Below are 25,972 nucleotides of genomic sequence, written 5' to 3' on the forward strand. Positions count from 1 at the left end.
TCTACTGGGATCAGTGTTAGACAAGCGTGGGTCTTCCAAAGTTATCTGGGAGTTTCCTTTAACATATGAGATGGTTCCAACCAGTCATAAGTAGTTTGATGACTGTCCTTGAGGACTGCTAACCATGAGAACTGCTTGCCTTTAAGGATTTTTTGTTTATTAATATTACAGACTAATCCTTATAGTAGAGAGTCTTCATACAAAATGAAATTCTAGAGTATTTGATAACCAAAGTCTTTTTTAAAGTTTCCTTTCTGCTTCTGTATGCTGTGCAGTCACTGGGTAAACAGACTCTGCAAAGGTTGTGCATAGCAAGAACTTCAGCTTGGGCATATATTATAATAAATACAAATGTATGCAGACAGAATTTCCCTCTGTTTTTCCATTATTTTCATTACTTCCACTTGTGTCAGTGGATCTTGGAACAGGCATTTCAAAAAGAGCCAGAGATGTGCAGGCAGCACTTGGAGTCAGTTGTTCCATTAAGAGATTACCTAGCTGGATGCAAACTGGCTGCACAGCGAGCTTGTAAGGCTAATAAGCTGTGAACAGCAGGGGCTGACTTTTGAGAAAGCTCTCTGCCTCCCGTCTCTGCCTGCGAGAAGCCGCTAGATAGCAGTACAGAAGCAGAAAACAGGGCAGATTGATCTAGCTCTCCCCAGAGCACTTGCACTGGTTCAACTGGATTTTAGGCGGCCTTGTCCTGTGCCCTCTGCTGCATGTGTTAGCCCAGTCTTGCTAAAGAAACAAAGCCGACGTAAGGCCGTGTTCATCTTCTTCCTTCCCTAGTGATCTGGAACATGCTGGCCAATTCTGTTTCTACAGCCTGCATTAAAATCGGGAGCTGGCTAAAGACCCAAAGCAGTGCTGCTGTCCCAGGCAAGGCAGGTGGGATCCAGCTGCTCCCCGCATGGCACCAGCTTCAGGGGCAGGTCCTGGCCACGAGGCAACACACAGGACGTGCTGTGCTGGCCGCAACTCCACAGCTGCTGCTCAGTGGGAGAGTGCAGCGACAAAGGAGACACTGGTGTTATTGAGGGGGAAAAGGCATCGGGGATATTGGACTCATCAGGTTTCATTCGTTCTGCTTGCATGGAACAGTTGGTGCTTGGTGTACTTGGCACCCTGTGAACTGTACCTTGTAGAATACGGTAAATCACGTATTTTACTGATTGCTGGTCAAGTTGCCTTGTAACGTTGACAATAAGACACTGCTGTATTGCAGTGTCTGGCCTCACTGGTTCCTGTTTGTGCTGCACTGAAGCATGTGAAGGTACAGAGCAGCATGGCAGCATCACTTTGATTTAGAATAAACTTGGAAAAGCCTTTGAGCTTCACACTGCTGGCAGCTGCCACTAAGAACTGGCTACAGCAGCATCAGCTTGGCCCCACACTGGTGAAAGGAACCAGGCCCTCTGGCTGTGCTGGAGTCCCGTCTGTTGGGATCTGCTCCTTGCCACTGCACGGTAGTAGTGGTGTGATGGATGAGGATGCTAATGAGAGGTGCCCTCTACTCCAGTGGACTAACGAGTCCAGCAGGTCTGCAAGCACTGGGGTCTCTCTCTGATGCTGTGCTGGGGGAGTACTGAACAGTTAATCCCTCTTCAACCTTCCTGTGCTACTCAAGATTTTGTAGCCCTTTCATGGTATCCCTTCAGTTTTCTCCAGGCCGACTTGTCCCGGCCCACCTAGTTATCCCTCCCGTGGAAGCTGTTCCACAATTTCCACTGTTCTTTTTGCTCTTCCTGGAACCCTTTCTGGATCTAATATATGCTTTTTTTAAGTTGACAGGACTAGAACTACACACAGATTCAAAGTGAATTTGTACAGTGGAATAATGCTGTCTTCTATTTTGTTCTCTATTCCTTCACTAATAACTGCTAAAATTTGGTTTGCTTTTTTTGAATGCTACCAAGCAATGAGGTGATATTTTCATGGTACTAAGTATAATAACCCCAAGATCTCATTTCTGGGGCAGCAGTGTCTGCTCAAAACCCATTATTGCATTATTTGAATCTAGAACTGCTTCCCCCATTTGCACCGTTTTATATTTCTGTACACAGAATTTTGTCTCCTATTTTGTTGTCTAGTCCCTGTCTCAAAAACACCTTCTGCATTCTTAATGCCTGCCTGTGATGGTGTGCCTCCTCCCCCCCCCCCCCCAAGCCTGACACAACCCCACTAGGGCAATAACCATCAGTAACAGTCGTGATGGCTGCACCCGGTTCAAATTGGAACAGCTGCACACCCATGGATGGAGGCGCTAGGTGTGAAAGATATGTTCTTTATGGTCCCCTTGCAGGAGGAGTATAAAGAGAAGTTTGCTTTCACTCGGGAGGGAATACAATATACCTTTAACAGACTCCCACAGGGGTATAAACATTCACCCGCGATTGCTCATGCCACACTTGCTGAACTTTTACAGACAATCATCTCACTCCCTCAAGATGTGAAACTGTACCAATGTATAAATGATATTCTGATCGGAGGAACTTCCCCTGAGAAGGTGGGGGAAGCGGCAGCAGCAGTATGGCAAGCACTGCATAAAGCAGAAGTTGAGGTTCCACCTGAAAAATGTCAGGGCCCAAGTAGAGAAGTAAAGTTTTTAGGTACTTGGTGGATAGTGGGCTGTGCAGTGATTTCTCCAGACACCTTAAGAAAAATCGAAGAGCTGCAAATGCCCCAATCGAGGAAGGAATTATAACAATTAATGGGAACTTTAGGATATTGAAGGAAGTATGTGCCTGGATTTTCTATCATTTCCCATCCATTATATTCACTCTTACAGAAAGGCAAACCCTGGGAGCGGAAATTAGAACATAAAGAGGCGGTCAAAACTCTAATTGAGGAATTAAAAACATATCAGTCTTTGGGACCAGTACACTTCCACGACACTATTTATAGCCAAAAGGGGTTTCACTGAACACACTAACTGTAACCTGTTCCAGACTGGCCCCAATGGACCAAAAAGACCTTTATTATTTAGCTCAACCACATTTAAGGAAATCAAACAACAATATTCTGAATGGGAAAAAGGACTTTCATCTTTAGTCCGAGGAGTTAAACAAGTTGAGAAAATACACCAGGGACAACCTGTGCAAACTAGAGGATCATTTAATTTGCTAGAAGCAATCCTAAAGGGGACTGCTCCCCTGGAAGGAGTTGCACAAAAACCCACTATCAGAAAATGGTATGCCTACATAAAGGAGTTGCAGAAAATATGCAATTAATTGAAGGACCTTCTAAGGTCCTTCCATATTACAGATGCCCATAAACACAGACCCTTTAGCATTACAACAACCTTTTAAACCTTCACCAATTCTGAATGCACCGCCCCTTATGAGGGTACACCAACAGAAAACATTTGTTTCACTGATGCCTCAGCAAAAAGGATAAGCGGTAAATGGCAATATAAGGCTGTTGCATTAGGTATTACCACTGGCAAACAAGTAATAGAAGAAGGTGAAGGCAGTGCACAAGTAGGAGAATTAAGAGCAGTTGTTTTGGCAGCACAAAATGGAGCCAAAATCATATGTGTAGACTCTTATGCTGTGTGGGCTGGTGCCACACGATGGCTCTGTCAATGGGAAACCTTGAATTGGGAAATAAATAGATCTCCAGTTTGGAGAAACCAAGATTGGCAACTGTTACTAGATATAAACAGGAAAACGCCATTCAAGATGAGATGGGTAAAAGCTCATGCCAAGGATAATCAACCAGTCACAAAGTGGAACCAAAAGGTAGATGAGTTAACTAAAATTAGGAAAATCACCTTAAATCCTGAGTGGTATTGGTTGGGAGAATGGTTGCATCAAAACCTAGGCCACACAGGGAAGGAAGTGCTTTACTTTGCTGCACAGAGTAAGGGTTGGCCCACGAACAGGAAAACTTGTGAAACTATTCTTACAGAATGTCCCCAGTGTAGATTAAAATTACAAGCAGATCATCCTGCTAAAGCACCACCTCTACATATCAGCAAAGGGAAAACTTTATGGTCTATGTGGCAAATTGATTATATCAGGCCATTCAAACCCTCTGCAGGATATCAATACATCCTCACAGGAGTGGAAGTTGTCTCCAGCTTGCTTATGGCGACTAAGTGTCGGAAAGCCAACGGGCAAAATACAGTATGAGGGCTATTGTTTTGGTTCTCAAATCTACCTACTCCTGATGTTATCCAAAGTGATAATGGCTCACACTTCTCATGTAAGGAAATGCAAGACCGGGCAAAACAAGAAGGAATTCAATGGGTATTCCACACCCTATACTATCCTCAATCAAATGGAATGGTAGAAAGACCTAACGGCTTATTGAAAAGGAGTCTCAAACCACACAAGGCCTAATGGGATATGTGACTTCCCAAAGTATTCCATCAATTGAATAATCGATACGGGCCTACTGGAAGCCCTGTAAGCCGAGCATTCTTTGCAAGGGTTGGGCTTGGTCCTCCACTTTCTGGAAAAAGAGAATATTCAATAACATTACAGCCAGGACAACCTGTGATGGTCAGCTTATCATCCATTGGTACTGTGCCTATGACTTTAACTAAACTTCGTGGCCCACTTGCCCGGGAAGCTACCGATAGCAGTAGTGCAAAACAAAGAATTAGGGCATGATGTTTTTTTCCTTCTTTCTAACAGGGTAACCTGTCCGGACAATCCCATCAAGACAGGTCTATTCTACTTTTGTTTTGCAGCATCCGACAAGATGAAAGGAAGAATTGTTTCCCCCAGCATAAATACCTCTACTGTTAAAAAGGATGGGAAAAACCTATTCCCACAAATTTCTGAAATTGGACCGTATGTGATCAAATATTGCAGACCAACAACAAGTGTTATTTAATCCATTGTGGTCTCTTAAATGAGTAGAACTATTGATGCAAATTAATATCTCTACAATCAAACCAACCTGTTCACCATTCCTAAGTATGTCCCATGCAGGATAGTTAGCATGGTTGCATGGGTGAACCCTCACCTCTCCAAAACGAACAAGGAGAGATGTGACTGGTATCATAGGAACAGGATTAGGAGTCTTAAATAGTATAGATGCTGAAGTGCTCATAAATAAACTAAGCATAACGACAAGTCATTTGCACAAATTAGAACATCCATTGCGGTCTTCTCAATTAGTGTTGGGAACTAACCAATGGCTCTTTTCTGATATATTGCCTCAATGGGAAAGAATTAATGAAAGAGACCACCAATTAGTTGTGGACGCACTTGGTGTAGCCCAAGATGTTTCTCTAGCTCTTAGTTGTATCCAAACTCAACTGTGAATGCAATCTATGGCAGCAGCAATTATAAGAGAAGGTGAAGAGGTCACCTTACCCACTGAAATTCAAAAGGTAATTTGGGATAATGGAACTAAATTTGAAAAGGAATTCCAGTCTTGGTGGTATTTAGTCAATTTTACTTATGACCCCATCAACAATAAGGCCACAGTTTTTGTCTTAACAATACTCAATGCTTCAGTATACACCATATACCCAATCATTGCGCTGGAATTAAATCACAATGGAACTATACTCTGTCTGTTAGAACATAGAGTGTGGGCCCAGCGAAACGGAAACAAATGGCAAACTGTTGACATTAATGCATGTGAAGTACAGGAACAACAAGGATTTATTTGTGAAAGTAATACCATCAAAGCCCAAGATATTTGTCTTGACACTGAACAAAATGTTTGTCATTTTGAAATACATCCCAATGAAACCCCTGAAACTGTACTTGTATATCTTGGAAAAGGATGTGTTTGTATGAGAACCGTCTGTGATTTTGTATTTGTAGATAACATTTCTGTGGATACAAGCAATTATTCAGATATTTGTGTTTGTAATTTCACTGAACTTATGGGATGCAACTTTAATTATTCAGCTCCTGTTACATCTCATCAATTGTTACAGTCTAATTATACATTAAATCAAGATTTATTGCCTACCCCTATAGGAATGAATCTTTCTTACATTGGTAAAAAAGCTACTACAACACAATGACCTGTGTCAACTGCTGAAACGCATCCGAAACAATGGACAAAGAACCCTAATCACCATTCATCATGATACAGAAGAGATATATCATGTTCTGACAAGAGTGAAAAAAGATGGAGAATATCACTGGAGGGAAATTCTTCTTGGATGGTCACTGACAACAATGGGAATTTTTAATCTCATGCTTCATCCAGTTGTGATTTTACTAACTCTAACATTATTATGTCTATTACTTATAATCATATTGTATATAAAGGTTTGGTACATGATGAAGCAAATAACCCATGTTCAACCATCCAAGACGTATAAACTAGTGCACAATTAATAGCAATACTTTACGCTAAAACTGTTTGCTTGCTGTGGACCTATAAACACATAAATTATCAATATACTATTATTTATGGCACAGAGGCAAGAGGTGACCGTACCACCACTCTGTGAAAGATAAGATGGATTGACTATAGTCATGAGGTGGAGTGTGACGGTATGCAACCCCACTAGGGCAATAACCATCAGTAACAGTTGTGATGGCTGCACCCGGTTCAAACTGGAATTTGGGGAGACAGATAACTGCACACAGCCAAGGGCTAATTAAGCCTGTGCGCACCCAAACACAGCTGGTATGCAAATATGACTACGAGTCAACCATCTTACCCCATAAATAAGAGGCAGCCCAGAGCCTGTTAAGCTCTCCTGCATGGCAGTATCTCCCCTTGAGTAGGGACTCCTCTCAAGGTTACTCCTTGGGGTTGAGAGATTCCTTGCCTGTGACAGATCCTTGGTAAGTGACTAACAGCATGCTGAAACTTTGAAAACTTTGCTAAGTTTCATCTCTGATTGATTGTGTACATAATCCTTTAGACATAAACTGTTGACCAAGTCTGGGACTAAGATTGGATTCAGCTGCACCCAAGCTCCTCTGAGAAGGAGTTTGGAGAGCAAGGGAGTCCACTCTGAACCTCATGACTCAATGGGAGGGTCTCCTTGACAATTTTGTCTGACCCTTCCCTCCATGCAGTAAATAACCGAGCATACCTTGCCATTGAATCTTGTTAAACCACTGTCTTATTTACCATTGAAGTTTGTTAAATCACTATCTTATTGAGAGAAAACATATTGCTGCTTCTCTCTTATGAGTGAAGTGCATCACTCATCTGTGACACTGCCTGTCCTTAATGTCCTGAACTACTATGTAACCCTGGAAAACTTTCTCACCTTATTGTTCATCATCTTTTCCAGAGAGATCTTCCAAACTGGTCAGAAAAAGTAAAAAAAAGTCAGAAAGAGTAAAAAAATATTTCTTGGAGATGATGTGGCAAATCTTTGGAAAGGATTCTGTTTTGGTGAGGAAGCATTTGTGAGAGGCCCTCCAAACTTGTTTTCGCACATAGAAAAATGTGAAACTGGGAAAAGAAAGAGAGGAGCCTTCAAGCAGAAGACAAAATTAGGGCAATGAAGAGGTTAGGAAAACATAGGAGGGGACAAAGTCAGAGGTGCAGATTAAGTCAAATGTTTGAGTGTAAGAGCCCAGAGCTTGTTCTTGCTACTCGGTGCAACAGGAAGGTAGTGGACCGTAAGAGATTGATGGAAAGGCAAAACAAATAGTATACTGAAATCTCTGGTGGTAGTACCATGCTGAGTGTCTCAGAAGGGGAAAAAGAGAGGGCACCTATCCATAAGAGCAGGAAAGAAGCAGTTGCAACACATATAAAGCAGAAATGGAGAAACGATTCTTCAGTGGGGCTCACTCAGCGTTTCTGGAAAGTATAAGATCAGGTTCTTGGTTCTTCCAATCACTGTGCTGAAGTCTCCACTGGCTAAAATGTCCCATTTTGGGTTGTTTCGCTGGATTCTGATACAGACCTTTATAGGTGAGTCTCTACCTGCTTTTCTGTGTGCTTGCTCAGAAAATAATAATTTCCTAATGCTAAAAACAGTAGTGCTTGTGTTGCCTGTGTATGTATACAGCTCAGTGAAAAAGGTTGTAGTTGTATACAGAACTCCAAAAACATTTAAACTTATTAATACTGATCAAAAATATTTTTTAGTTATTAAAAACATATATGGCTTTCTCTGTGTATAGGTTTGATTAGTTCCCCTTGTTCCCCCAAATTATCTAATTTCTTTACCATTGTTAAATGCGTGCTACTGACTTTGCTTCTCCATCTGTCTCTTCACCATAATACAGTGCTGACACAGCCCAAGTCAGGGAATTGAAATATTGACAGAGTAATGAATGTGTGTATGTGTTAAAGAAAGGAATTTCTGAAGGTCTAAGGGCTGTCTGCCGCTATGAATAGAGTATGTCAAGGGAGAGCACGTTTCAAAGTTCCCCTCTTTCTATTCCCAAAATGTTCAGTGTTTGCCCTTTTAAAATCTGTTTCCTAAAAGAGATACAAGTCAAAGAAGAGTAACTTGGGAGACTGGGTCCTGGCCAGCACTTATAAGCATGGTTGACATTAGCTGCATTTCTGTGTCTGCATTTAGGCATCAGTAGTGGACTTTCAAATTTGCCTATGCAGCTCAAGAAGATGATTTCACCCACTTTCAGTGGGGCCTGATGAGCTCCTAATGGGAACTCTGCTCTTAAATCACTTAGGCATTTCAAGAAATTTCATCTTAGATGACTAGTTATTATATTTAATCAGCCAACCTCTAACACGATGAAATATCAAGTATAATATTTACAGCGACTGCAATGTTCTTAAATCAGTCTGAAAAGTAATGGAAATGGTATTGATGGAATACACTGAGGGACAAGAGGTGGTTCATGCCCCATTGAGATCTATGAGACAAGTTAACACAACCCCAGCCTACACCGGTGTCTGCTGCATAAGCAGAGCTTCACAGTCACTTTGCTGTAGTCCAGGGAATTCTATAATATTTTTGGTCCATTGCTGGACCCAGTAGAAGGAGCAGGAGGGCTCTTTTCTCACTGTATTTTCATCCTCAAAATAAATCAAAGGTACTTGTCTCCATTTAATCTTATTTCAAAAACATTCTTATATGCAGAGCTCTTGGAGGGTGAGACTGACTTTTTATTACCTTTCTCTCTTTAATCCAGCTCATTGCTGGGAATGGGTAGTCTTGGGACTCCAGAAAACAGCACAGTGGGCAGTTAAAGGCTGCTTTGCTATTTATCAGTGATTTTCTCTGCAATTTCATAAGTAACAGAAGCTTTAAGGAAAAATACAAAAGATAGGATTGGTAGGGAAAAGATGTCAAGTATCTTCTACAAAAAAGAAAATTATTCCAGACACAGTTCAAGAAAAAAATGTTCTCTTTCAATTACCGTTCTTGACTGGAGGATGTGTGTCTTTGTCCATGCAACGACTAGTCTACAAGAGGCAGTTACTCCAATAGTTACTTTTCTAATACTTGCATTATGTACTTATAATCCAACCTCACTGACTTGAGCGGGACTGCCCAGGCATAGCTGATGCCTTGGGTCAAAATTGGATGCCCAGGAGGGTCACAGCCAAGGACAAGATGTCACAATATAAAGGTCCCAGGAACTTCTTTCTTAATTTCAAAGGCATCTGAATTCAGTCTTATTTGCTATTTCTTTTGGAAAATGCCTCTGTGGATGAGGCTGCAGCTGATAGGGAAGTTATTTAGCCCTTGCAGAGATTTTTACTGTTGAAGCAAGACTGTCGCAGTATCTAAGCTCTCACTACTAACCTGCAGTGAAGGCAGATGTTAGGAACATTACTTCTGCATAAATTAAGAGGATTTGAAACTGCAAAAACTATAATTTTCCCATCAGTACTGCTAGGAAACTGCATTGGAGACACTCTGGTGCCTTATGCCTTCCTTCTTCTTTTTATTATTCTTTGTTTAATAAACTCAGCTCTCTGTTTCTTTCAAAGAGGAGAGAAGGTAAATTTTTATTTGTTAAACAGTTGTCTAATAAACAGTGGAGAAATGATGAAATGGAATTGATGAAATGAATGAAATTCCTCAAATAACAGTTACCTTAACTCCAAGAACAGTTCATGCTGGCCTTGTTTTTATACACTTCATTTTTGGGGTGACTTGAAAATATGTGTTGGCCCTTTCCAGTGACTAATTTTCTGCTCATCTGTGGAAATTTTCAAGGTTGATGGGAGGAATTGTTTTGCTCTGACATCACAGAAAGAGGGCTGAATGCTCTCTTTGGCTGCAACATGGCAAATGAACCCACCCTTCCCAAGAAGTAAAACAGACAGCCATCTTGTAAAGCCTTAATGCTTCATTTCAGTACAAAAGCTTCTGCCTTTCACACCATATTGGATATTGCTTTGTCTCTTCCACTCTTTTAGCATTTGGAGTTATGGAAACCTGAACTGGCTGGCTTATCTTGACAACGGGATAAGCAATAATGAAGCTAAAATGTCATCCCAATAACAAGTCATGAGGCAGAATGCCACAGACAAAAATCTCACCTGAGGAATGGTCCATTAAAGACAAAACAGTGGTCCATTAAAGACAAAACAGACATAGACACTGTTGGAAGCACCTCTGTTTGCTACCTGGGAGTCATGCCAAAAAGAAAAGGCATTCAAAAAGCTGGCAAAATAGACCTGTTGAGCAAACCAGAGTCAAAGCTGGTGATAATAGCAGCAACTGTGGTGACTTCTCATTGGCGTAAGCAAACCGACCGTGAGACATTAGAATGGTGGGATTATCCTCTTGCTGCAATAGGGGACCGGATCTGGGTGTTCCCCCAGGTCCCTCAGTTCCTGCTTTGCCATGTGTCAATGGTAACATGGGGGAAGGTGGAAGGACTGACATAGACAAAGATAAAAGCAGACCAGAAGAGATTTGTTCCCGTATGTGAATGTTTCTTTTTAGTATGGTGCCCTTCATGAGGAATAAATCCCTTTTAGGCCTAATCTGGGGATTGCATGGACAGTTAAGAGGGAATGACATGTAACAAAGATTCAACCAGATGCTAAGATGGGTATTGCCTGTAAACACAAAGTAAAGTTTATCATGAAGAGTAAGAGCACAAAGAAAATGTGAATTTGCTCTTTTTTACACCAGTATAATGCTAGTAACTAAAGCTTGTGTGAATACTGTGCTCTGGAAGGCATGGACCAATCTGTTACTTGGACAGTTGGCTGGGCTTGCTCAGAAATACAAGGAGCAGCACACTTTCCCAGAATAGGTTCACATAGACGGATCCCACTGCTCTGCCAGCATAAGCTGGCTCTGATCTAGGAGAGCTTTTAATGGGGATTTTAATGTGTGTTTGGTCTCACTTGCCTCCTACAGGCCAAGCAGATACGGATTAAGGTCAGTCTTTCTCTTCCTCCCATGTTGTGTTGCGTAGGTAGAGTCATGCATCTGTTAGCTGCCAAAATTCCTCACTCTTCTTTCTTTGTTCTTCCTTGACAGCACACACCATATCCGACACTGTTGTTAGAGGAGAAACAGGGCGATCTGTTACATTACCTTGCTTCTACCAGGTAGCAAGACAGAGAGACATCTCAGATATGTGCTGGGGCAAGGGCATGTGCCCAAATTCAAAATGTAGTAACAAAATTTTGCACACCACTGGGAATAGGGTGACATTCAGAAGATCTCAGAGATACAGTCTTCAGGGCTATGTTTCCTATGGAGATGTGTCTCTCACAATAAAGGAAGTGAAGGAAGAAGATGCAGGTGTATACTGCTGCCGCATAGAAATCCCTGGCTGGTTCAATGACATCAAACTGAACATGAAGCTGGAGGTGGTCAGAGGTGAGGTTTTCAGCTTTTTCTGTATAGTCAACATTTAGAAACCTGTCACTGGGTATGAGTTTAAAATCTGGGTGTAGCTTTTTGCCAAAAAAACATTTTTACTGAAAAATGTAGGTTTAAGGGACGGTCAAAACTGGTTGCAAATTTGAGTCAAATTCGATAAGCAATTTTGATGAGAAAATAACTTTTGCTTTTTTCTCTTTTCAAAGGAAAGATTTAATTGCTCATTTTGAAAGTACATTTGAGTTTTTAAACAACTATGTAATTGAAAAAAGGGATTTAGCATTAAAAAAAAGCCCTTGGAATGAAACTCAGTATTTTGTTTTGGGTTCAACCTGGCAAGTTTTCCAGCCCAAGATTTTTATTTTGTTTGTTTCATAAGGAGACCCACATTTTTATAAATTCTATCTTGGAGTCTCAAAGGACTTTTTTCTTTTCCCATTATTTTGCAGAGCTGCAGGGTAAACTAAGGGTCTTGCAAAGCAGAGAGGAGGTTGAAAAGCATTGCAAAGCACAGAAAAAAGATTCACCTTCCATATAGCAGAAAGAAATTTATTTCACGGGTGCAACTGGTGCTGATTTATACAGAAGTCTGTGTATGCCTGCTATAAACAATATAACAGGAGAGTGGGGCAAAAATACTGCAGTGCCTTTCTATGACAGTGTTGAAGGCAACAGAGCTCAAAAAAAGGAGCTGGTTGAAAAATCAGCAAAAAGCTCTTGGCTGAAAATTGGGATTTTTTTATTTAGAACATGTGTGCAACTCCCTGCCTTCCTTAGTTTTTTTTTATGGGAACAGTGAAGAGTAAAATCTCAAAGTTTGTAAGTTTTGAGGACTGGCCATAAAAGGTTCTGGCAATTCCTTTTCTGTGAGAGGGTCAAGGAGTGGATACTTTAAACATGCTGTTACTTAGGACTCATTTTTACTTGAAAAAAAATGGCCTTAAAAATCCCTGATCCTCAGATAAGCTGGGTTAGTTGAGGTCCGGGGTGGCTGATATCTGCTGACCATGCTCTGATTTAGTGTCTCCTCTTTCTTTGGCTGCTTTCCCTCAGCAACAACTCTGCCAGTGACAACCAGGCTTCAGACAACGGAGCTGACCGTGACTCCTTCAGGTATGAGAAGCAACCAGGAATAGTTGCTCCCCCCTCACCTAGGATGCAGCATGCTCCCAGAAAGTTTAGTTTTGACTTGTGGGAAGTGTACATCAGACCAAGATGCACACTTGTGTACTTGGGGATATTCCTGCTTACCTACTGTTCCTTTTATTTTTATTAGATGTGGAGAAAATGTAGGAAAGAAGAATGTCATAAAACAGACTTAGGGCAAAGTGTAATGTTCACATCTTCCCCGTGGTTTTCAACATCTACAAGGTTTTTGTTTTTCTGGATTTGTTTAGTTGTAGTGCTAAGGAGCCTGAATCTCTTTCCTACTCCAGTGTAAATTCACATTGCTACAGTTGCATGTGTACAAGCTACCTGTGCCCTGTCCGTATCTTTAACAAAATTCAAGCACCTGAAGTTAAAGGGGTTTTCATTTTCTTTTCCCGCATTTCAGATCACACTCTTTGGCAAGCGATGGCTGGTAGTTAATGATGTTATCGTGACACTACCATGTTAGAAAAAAAGAGAGAGATTGACTGATTATACTAATACTGGGGCTGGGACAGTGGACAGCAGGCTAAACATGAATATGAAACTGTCCTAACCAGTGGGAAAATGTGATACATAATGTTTCACATCTACCAAATGCAAGGTCGTATTCCCAAAGCAGAATATCTCTAATAAAGAATGTGTAATAGGAAAACAGGAATATACTGCTGCTGCCCAGTTTTCTTATTAAATAAAGCAAAATCTTAAGCTTCAGGTTGAAAAAGATTAATGAAGGATCCTTCTCTGTATGGTATGTGGAGAGATCTGCCCAGTTGTCATGAGGCAGCTGATTAGAACTGAGAAACTTAGGGGAGATTAGGTTATTCACTGAAAAGGTACTCTGGAAAGTTTGAAAAAGCAAAACCAGAAACCTGGGAACTGGTCTCATTGGGATTTGTTTTCTGCTAATTAGGCAACCATTTAAAATAGCTAGTCTCCCACCTTTATTCACAGTAGTTTAGTGAATAGATTATTTTCATTCATTTCTAGTTTGGTTTTCCTCAAGTTCAGTTGTGAATGTTCTGACCTAGCTGTTCTCTTGGTTATGGCTTTTCATGCAGCACCTCCAATGATGACGACAACCATGACAAAGCCTCCCATTTCCCCCCAGAATTTTAGAAAAACAACTTCTGTTCCCCAAGCAACCTCTGATCTTCAAGCAACAGTTATGGCAGAGACTGCTGTCCTCCTGACAACTGTCAGTCCCCCAGAAACAACCACCACCGAAATAATTGTTCCTCCGATACTTGTTGACCCACCAACAACCACTGAGTGTCCAGCAGTAATTACGTTGGAGACCTTTGCTCCCCCAACATTCACTATGACAGAAAATGACACTTTTCCAGAAACTGTGGTGACAACTAGTGCTCCCATAGATTTTTCAACTGATTTTCAAACAGCTGATATGATGACTGAAGATTATTACGTGTTCGATTCAACAGGATTTGTCATTGTTCCTGAAGGTACAAAGAGTAACCAGAACCAAACCTTCCTTTTATCTATGTAACATAGATGGTCTGTGTTAGCCTGATTCTTGCATTACAGAAGTTTTCCAGATAGATATCATTGTAGCTGAGAGGTTTTCTTCTGGATAACTATACATTTTTCTCAGTGGATTTAAGGAAATATAGATCAAATGTTGCAGACGATGTCAAAAGGGGGGAATGGCCAAGATGCTGGAGGGTAGGGCTTCCATTCAGAGGGGTTTCTTCAGGCTGGAGAAATAGGCTGACAGAAAACTCGTGCAGTGCAACAGAAATAAATGTCAAGTTCTGCACCTGGGATGGATTAACCCCATGCACCAGAACAGGTCATGGCTGACTGGATAGAAAACAGCTTTGCAGCCAGGGATCTGGGAATTTTGGTGGACAAGTTTAGTATGGAAATGAAGGTCATCTTCATCCTGAGCCACACTAGCAAGACTGTAGGTAGTGGATCAAGGGAAATGATCATTTCCCTCTATTAGGACTCTTGGGGCCACATCTGGAGTAACGTGTTGTGTTGGACCCTCCATACAAGAAAAGTTGTGACAAACTGGAGAGTGTCCAGCAGAGGGCTGTTAAGATGGTCAGGGTGCTGGACTGGGTCAGCCTGGAGAAGAGGATGCAAAGGAAGGTTTTAGTTTTATTGCTGTCTTCAACTTTCTGATGGGGGTTATAAAGACATAGCCAGACTCTTCTTGGAAGTACACAGTGAAAGGATGAGAGGCAACACACCCAAGCTGCAGCAAGGGAAATTCTGACTAGATATAAGGAAAAAATCTTCACAGTGAAGGTCATTAAGATCTGAGACAGGAGCCAAGAGAGGCTGTAGAATACCCATTCTTGGAGATATTCAAATGGACAAAGCCTTGAGCAACCTGATCTGACTTCAGAGTTAGAATTGACTTCAATGTCAGCCCTGTTCTGAGCAGTGGGTTAGACCAGATGACTCCAGATGTCCCTTTAAGCCTAAATTATTCTATGACCCTGTGATAAATTGAATGGTGGGTATGTTTATATAGTAGAGAAAGGCCAATTTTATATGTCATTGGAGTTTTTCAAAATTAGGAAAGTTTTATCTTTGTTTAGTTTTGGTATTTATGAGCCAAATCTCTTCATCTAGAGCAGCACCATTTGTTTCATTCTCCAAGGAAGTTAATTCTAGGAGTTAATTCTGTAGGTTTCACTACCCTCAGATCTAGTCCAAACCAGAAACAACAGACCTGTCTTTTTGTCATGTCTTTAACTGTCTGCATTCAAGAACAATTTCAAGTTTCCCTTCCCTTTACTCTGTTCTTTCAGGGACCATTGCAGTGTGAATGTTCATACCACTTTAAGCTAAGTGTGTTTTTTAGAGTGTGAGGCTGCCAGTGAATAGGATTGGACAAAAAGGGCAGTGAAACAGAGGTCCGTTAAACTCTGCGTTAATTTTTGCCTTAATTTGGGAAAGGCAATTGAAAAGGTCTATTGAAAAGGTCAGTTAAGAGCATGTTCTGCTTGATCAATAAAGTCAATGAGAATTCAATACACGCTTAAAATTGAATGCTTAAATGTCTTCCCAAATGAAGGCTGCTGTTATTATTATTATTTAGCTGGTAGCAGTGACATATTATATTCCTCATCATCTTTATCCTAGGTTGCTGCTTTATTCACATTAGTGACTTTTCTACAGATTGATGTCTGCACACAAGGCTGGGTTTTGTACCTTTTGGGGGTCTTATATCACTTGAAGCTCTTTCTGACCTGAATGTTTTAGGACAACTTTTCAGTAACATCTCTAGTCTTCCAGCCATAACCATGTGCCACAGTTAAACCTGGCAACAATAAATTACATCCACAGCTAAACTGTTTAAATGTCTAGCTGCTGAACATGCTAATAAAGTACATCAGTTATGTGAGTAGGACGATCTGCAGACATTACAACTCAGGTGCAAGTTTTCATCTCTTGCTTATCTGACGATGCAAAATTGTGTTAGCAATTCTGAACACCATATGAAGACCCCCTAAGCAGTGATCTTTATGGGCATTACTTTTTACTTCATTTCAGTGACTACTGAATTCCCAAGTACACTTCCAAGTTCAGAGGGAATTGAAAATGCAGACACTTCTCTCATTACAGAAGATGGGCTAATTGCAGGTGAGTATGATAATGTTGCAAGCTCAGAAGTTGCAAAAAGTTGCATATTCAGAGAAATGAAGAAATTGTCATAAACAAAAGTATTGATCACCCTAAAGAGTGTAGCAAATGTTTACTGATAGTTATTCATTATATCTGGATGCAAGAGCTATCTGGGGTCCACAGAGAAGTTGTCTGAAATCAAGATGAAGCAATAGAGGAGAAACATGTATTTTCAAGTACCCCAGAGGAAATAGATTTTCAGTCGCTCACTACTGTCGGATATTTCAATCTGAGTGAAGTTAAGAGTTGTTCTTTGCCTCAGTCCAAACTTCAATTCTCAGATACATGATTTGTCATCACTCTGAATTCATTGTGGTTTCCATTTAATATCCCCCCTGACTGCAGTGGGCTTTGAATCTTGCTCAGCATATTCAGCTATGTGGCCTGTGGGCTCAGTTCTTCAGTGCCCAACATGCGTCCTTGGTCATGATGGAAAGCAGCAGGCAATTACCACAGCTATCAGTTATTCCTTCAAGATAAAAGTAATTGGGATGCAAAATCTTACCATATCTGATAAACAAACTTAATGTAAGTTTGCCTGCTCTAGATTCCTGTTTCAGTCTTGCTGAGTTTCCATGGGAACTCCTGATGCAATATTAGCCTGAATATGGGCTCTTAGTTTCTAATCAAATACCACTAAATTCTTTCACCTACTGCACATGATGGTACAGTGGAGGTGATCTCAGGGATCCTCATCTGTGGTTTTAAGAGACTTTAAACAAATAACGAAAGAAACTGCCAGAAATATTGTTCTGTTTTTACTGAAGAGATGAAGACAACAAGGTGTTGAGGAAGGCATTTTCTCTGTCAAGTGTAAATGACAAATGGCCTGTATTATTCAGGTCTGATAACCTGCCTACCAGTTGCCTGCAAATGAGGACTTAAAAAAACCGAAAGCTAAAATTCAAGCATGACACGTCAGTAATTTGCTGCTTTTAGTTTCAGCTAGTGCCAAAAGTCTCCTGTGCTCCTAAGACAAAGTATTAAAGTATTCTATATGGTTTTTTGCAGGTCTTGTTTTGATAGTTCTGGAGACTTGCAGGGGAAACAGGGTTTAGGAAACTGTTCCTTAATGCCCCTGGACAGGGCTCACAGAAGAGACTTCATAACTGATCTTGTGAGCATCTGTGAGCATTTCTCTCCGCTCAGTCTCATTTCTCTTCTTTGAGTTGTGAACCTCATTTTATACATTAGCTAAGTTGTCTCCCATTTCATACCACAAGGTGATTCTTTGCTCCTGCAGCTACCAGACTCCTCTCCTGTTTGCTCGCAGAGCCCTGCCGGGCACCCTCATGCTCACTAAAGACTTACTCAGAGCCACTCTGGTGATTTGTTCTCCTCCCTTCATGCCTGGTTTCTGAAATGTCTCGCATGTGGGATGAGAATGAAGCATTTCTTCCTTTTTAGAATCATCCTTTGAACACATCCCAATTTGTCATTTTGGAAAATCTTGTACTTCAGTGACCCTCCCCCCTCCACTTATCAATGCAAGTTACAGGAGGGTGAACGGACATGCGCATGCGTACAAACCCCTGGCAGAAGACTGTGTGACAGGTAAGGAGAGCACAGCACTGAGGCTAGGTATAGTGATGCCAGTCGCTCTTATGGCCCCAACAAGAAACTGTGGAGCATGCAGAGCTAGCTCTAGGCATGAGGCACCCATGGCCTATGTTTTGCACAGGGCCTTACGCTCTAGGCACTGGAAGCCTCTTTACTCTAGCAGGGAACGGAGCATCAGCTGCACAACGGCACATGCACAGCAGTCTCTTTGCATGCACATGGCTGGTCTGTTGTCCTGGGGTAGCACCACATGTAACAGGCATAGGCAAAGAGTCTGTCTGGGGCACATGCAACACATCTGGATGTGCTCTGTGTGACCAGTAGGTCTGGCTATGTGGCAGAGAAAAGACCATGCATGACCCACTTCAGCAGGACTTGAGAAGCAGAAGTTTATTGTACTTTGCTGGAAAGTAGGACCAGATCCAACAGGCAACAGAAATACTTATGCTAATCTCCTTCTCTGAATCATCTGCCTGTCTTTCCTTGACTGTAGGGGGAGCATAAGGACACCACCCAGCCAAGGTGGAGAACAACCGTATTCTGTCATCGTCAAATAGGGAGTTTGGGAAAGGGTCTTAGTGCTGGGATTCTTGGGGCAACTTAAATTGTCACTGTGGTCTATAAAGAGTAACCACAGATCGAATAACAGCAAACAACATACCACACTTACGTGAGTCATCATTTGCTCCCACCCATGCAAAAATTTGTGATGTGTTATTTCCAAGGCCAAACTCCCATAATATGAGAAAATACTGCAGGGTAATTGAGTACTACCCAGCAACAGCAATAAGCCAAGTTACATTCTTGACTTAGTATCCTTTTTCTCTGTGAAATAATGCATTCAACAGATTAACATCTCTGTTAAAACAAATTTCAGCCTTATCATAATGTAACAGAAAGCTAGCTTGTGGCTGATCTCCGTACTGATGTTAGCACAGTGGCTGGGAGAGAAACACAGGACTGAAACAGCCCTTCACTTCTAAGCACAATTCTTATACTCAGGATGCAGAAGTCTCAGACTAGCCATTATCCCCATATACTTAGGCACATGCATTCCTTTTGCTGCAGATAAATTCTATGATCCTTTGGGGAACAAATTCTAGTTCTGAAGGGGCTGTACTTTAACAAACATGTCATTATTTTTAAGGTCAGGAGATACAAGTGGGATTCTACCAAGCATTAAATATTCCTGCATGAGCATCACATGACAGGAAAGTTTCTGAACTAGTGAAAAGCTGAGTGAGAGATTAGAAAAGAAGGCTGCCAGACCCATTGAAGAGTTCTATGGAGGGGGCCCTGTTTGTAGTCAGTAAAGGTGGACTATAAGTCAAGCCCAGACAGAATCTGGTCCTTTTTTATTAGATACCATAACAGTGAAATTTGCAGTGTATTTTTTAATGATATTTGCATTCCCTGTTAAATAAAAAGGGGAGAATGGTTGCATGGGGATCAGAATACAATATGTTATCTGAAAACAAAGAAAACCTTGCTCCACTAAGAGGTGCTCAGTATACACATAAGCTTATCTTCTTTTTGTGTGTGTGTGTAGCAAATTAATTAGTTCTATTTAGCCCTACAATTAAGTTTAATCTGCATCACAAATCTGAACAGCAAATACTGATGCTATCTTGGTCACCAGACCCATTGGAATTTTTCTGAATGGACAGTTATTTGTAAGCAGTTCCTGAGGGGACAGTAATTTCTTCAACTCTTCTAACAAGATTATTAGTGAGCATCTGATCATACCCATCACCCTGCAACATTCTGGGGGTCTCACATATTTAATATTTCCTTTAGCTGTGGTCTCAGGCACATTAAGTCTGTTACACAGGCCCAGGCAAATATGACTCATTTAGTCCCCAGTACATTTTGCTAGTATGGAGGCTCTGAAGTTGTTCTCTTATTGAACCCTTGAAACCACTACTCCTCACAATCTTTCTATGCATTACAGTATGACCTAGAACAAGATGTGAGCTGAGGTTTCAATTTGCTAAGCTGAGTGACTCCTGAGTTTTTAAGATGCTGCTAAGCATTGGGCACTTCCTGTGATGGTCCAAGAGCTCCAAATACTTAAATATTTCATCACCTTGTAGTAGAAGGTCACAACAAACCAAGGGCAAGACTATCACCCTGTTGTGACTTTAATTTCACTAGCAAAAGTAAGATAGTAGGATCACAGGATAATAATAGAAAAGTTAGCTGCAAGAGTTCTTGAGCATTCATTTAGTTCATCCCCATATGCAAAGCTTGGTAAACTAGAACTGAATTATTCTTAATACCCTAAGACAGACAGAAAGAAATGCATCATCTTCATAGAGCTGTCTTAGATCTGTGGAAAATTATCTGAACCTGCAGATATGACCTGTGATTCTCAATAATAATGTGTGATCACACATAACTGACCACGATCAGACTGAGGAGATTCCTTCACTTAGCCTTGTATTTTTTTTACTATGTTCTCTACCACATCTTGGCGTGCTTACAGAAATGAAAACTCTCTCACAGGAGCCAAGTTTCTTCTGTCATTCTTCATGGGCTATCCCTGGGAAGCTTCCTCTTTCCTTGATAAAGACTGACATTTCCTGATGAATGCCTGATATACAATTTTTGTCTAAAACAGATTGTTCACTACTGGTTGGTGGCAAGGTGCTTTATTTCTCCTACACAGTGCCAGACTTTGCCCTCCTTGTTCACTGAGAGTTCATTATCCTGCGATTAATGTGATGATAACCGTAGTGACCCTCAGTGTTCTGCATTCACTCAGCTGACTGTGCCAGTAATAATTATTTCAATTTCTTTTGTTTTCAGATATTTCAGGAAGTTCAAACAGCAAGGCTAAGAAAAATGATGATTATCAGGTAAAACTTCCTCCAAGTTTTAAAAATGTTTGGTTAACTAGAAGCCAGAAGGACAGCAGGACTTGCTAGTGATTTTTAATGCATTCATGCTAAATGGACAGTGTTTGCAAACTAGTAGCTTGAATTTTTATTTAGAAACTCAGGAAGAGTTTTATTCAGAATGGTTTATTTAGTTTTATTTAGAAACTCCTTAAGAAGCTCATGTTAGGTGCGATAAATCTAGGCCCAAATGCTTCAGAGCCAGACGTATTAAATATTTAACCAGTAATTCATTTTGCTTATCTTCTCCTGATATGTCTTCTCCGTACTTTGCACACACAAGCTCAGAAAAGTGTTGCAAATGCCAGCTCATGGCGGATATTTCAGAGCTTTTAGCCACTAGGGCAACCCAGACCTGCATGAGTAGGTCTGAAGTAAAGCATGCTTTTAAAGCCTTTTCAGTTTTCTCTTCTCCTTTCCAGTTTCCAGCCTATGTTGTTCTCATCACCTGTTCCATAGTGGCATCCCTTCTTTTGATATTGATGCTCTCATCACTGTTATGGGAATGTAAGTATCCCTGAGCACATACTGTTTTAATGCTTCTAATGCAGGCTTATTACAGATGTCCTTCTGTATCTCTGGTTAATCTTTCCTGTCTTCAGGAATTCAGGACAGAGAACACTCTAAAGAGCAGTGCACTTCTTGACCCAGTTCTGCATGTCAGGCCACCTTAAAAGCTCACCTGTCCTTGTTACAGGTGACATCAGGGTCTGTCCAGGGACCCTTACTGTCATACGACGGCACTGCCAGGACAGATGGGCTATAGGAAGCTGGACTAGAGTGTGCGGGCCCTGCTTCTCCTCATCCTGATGTTTCAGTGCTGGCAGAAAGGCGGATGCAAACTCCTCGCTACCTGGTGCTGCTGGTTGTCAGGCCAGCACTATGGTCTGGAGAACTGCTAGGGTCCTCCATGCCATGGCCCCTGCGACAACGTTCTGCTCATTTTGTGGGGGCACTGTCCTTGCTCCAGGGCTGTGTTACCACGGGGGGACCAGGGAGCCCTCAGAGCTGGTGGGGATGCAGCAGGAACCTGTGTGCTCCACTTGTTACAGGCCTGACTCATTTTGTTGGCACTTGTTTTATAGTAACGTAGCTCCACAGTTTCCTGGAATTGCTCCTTGTGGACATCAGTGTAACTTAAATCAGAATGAGATCCTTTGTTTCCTGCTTAGTCCACAGAAATTTTGCAATTTACTATGTTGTTTTCTGAATCCATTTGACTGATCCACTATGGATTTCTTTTGCCGTTGTGAAATTAACTTTATTTTGCTTCTAGGTAAACACTCAGGGAGGTTTATAATAAAAAGGTAATCCATTTTGTAATATCCTACTAACAATTCCAATTAATTCCAGCTAATTTTTCTTAGAGGCAGGAAGGTATTTGCCACTGATCACAGTGGGTGTAGAATTGGCTTGTGGTTCTCATTACCCAAGTTGGGTTATGAGCTAATTTCAAACAACCCCATTTCAGAAAATCAAACAGTGCTTCCTGTAAAATGCTCACACAGAGTGACAAACAGACACCCAAAGCACTGGTGAGCTTGAACTACTGGTGCTTACTGTAATGTAGTGACCCCAGTTTAGGGAAATACTTGATCTATTTTATGCTTTGATCAAATACCAGGATGTGACTCTTCTGTCATCTACAATGGTATAAACCAAGATGATCGATGATTATTGTGATCAGATGGCAAATGTTTCCTTTCTTCTCATGATTGCTCAGGATGGCATCAGGGATTTGCATACAGTCCACTGTGGAGAGGCAATTCATGCTGATGCACAAAGAGAATTGGCCCCATGAAGGTTCCACTACAGCAGTGTGGCAAAACAAAACCTTCCACTATATGACAAATCCTGCAGTCCTCATGTGGCCACTACACACTGTCATATCCTCCTTGAGTCACACCACTGTATGTGAGGTAATTTGGAGACAGATATGAAGTATGTAAGTCTGATGGATCACCCACTGCAGGTGTTCCTAATAACTTCATGTCTTCTGGCTGATCTGGAAAAAAGGTTTTTCTCTAGACAGACCTCTGGATAGTCCAGTGAAGTACCTCCCCTCTGTCAATGACTAATAATTTTTCAACAGTAGATGTCTACCAGCTGCCCCACTGTGTACCCAGCTTAGGAGATAAGAATTGGGGGGCAAAAGGGGCTTTTTTCTGAATCCCATGCTGATCATCTCACAACTGTCAATATAAGAAGTGAACAGCCCTTTCATATGCTTTAGAATAATGTAAATAAGGTAAATATTTCACTGGTGTAAATAAGCAGGTATTGCACCATCAAAGTCAGTGAAGCCAGTAGTTTCTGGTCTCAATTTCCACAGGAATTTGCAAATGTTACAATTAGGAAAGGATGCTCTGAAGTAGCAATGCTTTTGTTTGCTCAATGCATAGAGATCTGTGTTTCTTACTACAGCTTTGGACCACCAGAAGATCGTGAAAAAGTTTTTAGCAGTGCTGAAGGAGAAAATGGCCTCTTCCTCCTGTGAACAGCCCCCATATCGTCTGCAGATGCCTTGGAAGAAAGTACGGCTACACTGTAAATAAAAAGGGGCTGTTTCATGCTGCATTGAGAAGGAAGGTTCATTTGTTATGAGCCTTCAAAATATCAATGGGTGTAAACCAAAGCCAGAGCCTGAACTGTGAAAATTTGAAATCGTGCAAAATTTGCCACATCACCTTTAAAACTCATTGCATAAAGAAGCTTCTTCTAGAATGTGCTGTATTCGTTATTCATAGCTGCTTTTGGAATCTGCTTTCTTATTAATACTGTGTTACAGAATTAAATTTGTTTTTCTTCATGTTTTACTAATGTTTTTGATTGAATACTGCCTATGCTGTGAGGAACAGGAGACAGGAGAAATAACAAGGAATGCTGCCTGATTTTGAAGTGCAAAAAAAAAGAAAAAAAAAGTCAGCAAATGCAAAGTTTCTTATTGCTTTTATATAATCAAGAAAAATATTAAGCCACAAGAATGCTGCAAGTATAAATCAAAAATGCAGATGGCTTAAGGGGTACCAGTGCTGCTTGTGATCCAGCATGTTTGAATGACCCTTGGAAACTCTTAATGAACTTATTATTGTACTGCTAGAAATGGCATTCTTTATGCCACATCCTAAGGCATTGAAACAGGAGTTGGTCAGTCGTACCTGAGGGGCTCAAATGACTGTTGCGCTATCTTAGCTTTCCAAGGAGAGACAGTAACATTTCCAGAGGTAGGAAATGATCCAGGAGACCAACCTCCAGGAACATTTTTCTATCCTGCCTCCCTCACCCCATACTGCTTGTTCTGAAACCCATTTCTCCCCAGCAGTATGCCTAGGAGATGCCCTGTTGTTTGCTTGTAATTGCTTTTTGGTACTCATCATAGCTGCATAAAACAGCAGCTCTCCTGGTGGCATCTTCTTGGTGATGCAGACCTGCAACATGTAGCCCCAGGGTGATTAATTTGGGCCCTAGTAACCAGGCACAGGGTAGAAGAGTGTTGCCTGACTGGTTTTTGAGTTGATGAGACTAGGGTGCCCAGTTGCACCAGTGTTGCCCATTTATCTTTTGGAGGAGATGCAGGTGAGAAGCACAACACAGCCCACAGCTGCACCTCAGAAATGCAGCCACCACTTCGGGGGTCTGTGGGAGGCAGGTGAAGCCATCTCAGTGATTTAGAGCAGTATAAACAAAACTCAAAGTTGTGATCCGCAGGGAAAGGGGCTGGGGCTACTAAAAACACATTGAGAAAGAAAAGATGGAGGGTGGTGTTCCCCTTCTGCTCCTTCTAGTGAGGCAGAAGGGCTGGGGTAGGGTGCTGCTGCTGTAGGGGGTAGAGTTTTTCCCCAGCCTTCCCTGCCATGACAAGATGCCTCCCTGCACCTACCCCATCCTCAGGGGCACCAGCAGGACCTGCTGTCCTTGTTCCCAGGACTTTGGCATGGCAGAGCTGGCAAGCAGGCTGTGGCTGTTTTCATGCTCAGTCATCAATTTGTGCTTAGGGTTCATGCTGAGGATAGAGACAGTTGGGACAATCTGGACCACACGGGCAAGTGGGTGCTTAGCACACACTTAGAGGGACCAGCCTGACTTGGACCACAAGCCTCAGCTCGACCTCGGGTTGCCTGAGCAGGAGCTGGGGCTGCAGGCAGCACAACGCAGTCAGTCTCAGGAGAGATGTGAAATCTTCCCTGTCGTCCTCAAGCCCTGTAAGTGCTGCCTCTCATCTGTCTGTAATGATAGCTCTGCAGCATGAATCTCACCTTCTTCTCGGCTCAGAAAATTGGAGCCTTTGGGTGGCTGAAGGGGAGCTCGGCTGGCAGCATGCTGTAGCACAACAGGCACCTTTTCACGACACTAATCTCACCCTTCCTGAGGGTACTTTTGCCTGTGTTTCAGCTGGGTCAAGGTTTAGGCTTTAAAAAACAGACTGTGTCGGTAACCAAACTGCAGGAAGTCACCGCAGCAGCACTGGCCATGGAGGCTCACTCAGGAAGGAATAGCTATGGGATACATTGCAGAGCTTTAAGGTGTGCAGTTGGGGTCCTTGCAACTCTGCTGCAGTAACGAGGGTGATGGCTTGCATGGGAGAAAGTTCTTGGCTAGGGGAGAAAATCCTGGCGTTGTTAACTCCAGGCAGTGAGCACTAGAAGTAAAAGCATATTGTATAGACAGCACTTGAGCAGAAGAAAACACGGCAAGGCAGGCCTGGACTTCCCCATTAGTCACACCCAGGGCTGTGGTGAGACATTTTGACGCTACAGCGTCTTCTGGTCCATGCTGTGGTTTGCCCCACCAGGAGAGTGGGGGAGTTCCTCCTTGGTGTCCCTTTTAACCTCCCTTGGCTCCCAGGGTTTCGTCACTCCACTGCTCGCACTGGTCTAGCAGCGCTGCACCAGCGTGGAGCAGAGCAGCCGAGGAGAGGATGTGGCCTGCAAGTGCATGAGCCGGGGTCACTCAGCTGAGATGGGGCTGTGCTGCCCTGGCTATCGCAGCTGCC

General features: G+C 42.0%; 1 protein-coding gene across 1 annotated transcript in view; it reads left to right on the plus strand.

Annotated features, from left to right (window-relative positions):
• The window catches only part of LOC106493606 (T-cell immunoglobulin and mucin domain-containing protein 4), a 33,239-nt gene extending 9,704 nt beyond the window's left edge, over positions 1-23,535 (plus strand). Inside the window, exons 8-16 of the mRNA XM_013953673.2 lie at positions 7,794-7,857; positions 11,366-11,710; positions 13,924-14,045; positions 14,136-14,325; positions 16,391-16,480; positions 20,891-20,940; positions 21,402-21,486; positions 22,256-22,286; positions 23,404-23,535. Of these exons, the coding sequence (XP_013809127.2) occupies positions 7,794-7,857; positions 11,366-11,710; positions 13,924-14,045; positions 14,136-14,325; positions 16,391-16,480; positions 20,891-20,940; positions 21,402-21,486; positions 22,256-22,286; positions 23,404-23,476 (1,050 nt within the window). The 3' untranslated portion in view covers positions 23,477-23,535. The remainder of the gene's footprint in view (positions 1-7,793; positions 7,858-11,365; positions 11,711-13,923; positions 14,046-14,135; positions 14,326-16,390; positions 16,481-20,890; positions 20,941-21,401; positions 21,487-22,255; positions 22,287-23,403) is intronic.
• The last annotated feature ends 2,437 nt before the right edge of the window (positions 23,536-25,972 follow it).

This window comes from Apteryx mantelli, chromosome 14 (assembly GCF_036417845.1).
Source record: "Apteryx mantelli isolate bAptMan1 chromosome 14, bAptMan1.hap1, whole genome shotgun sequence".
Classification (NCBI taxonomy): Eukaryota; Metazoa; Chordata; class Aves; order Apterygiformes; family Apterygidae; genus Apteryx; species Apteryx mantelli.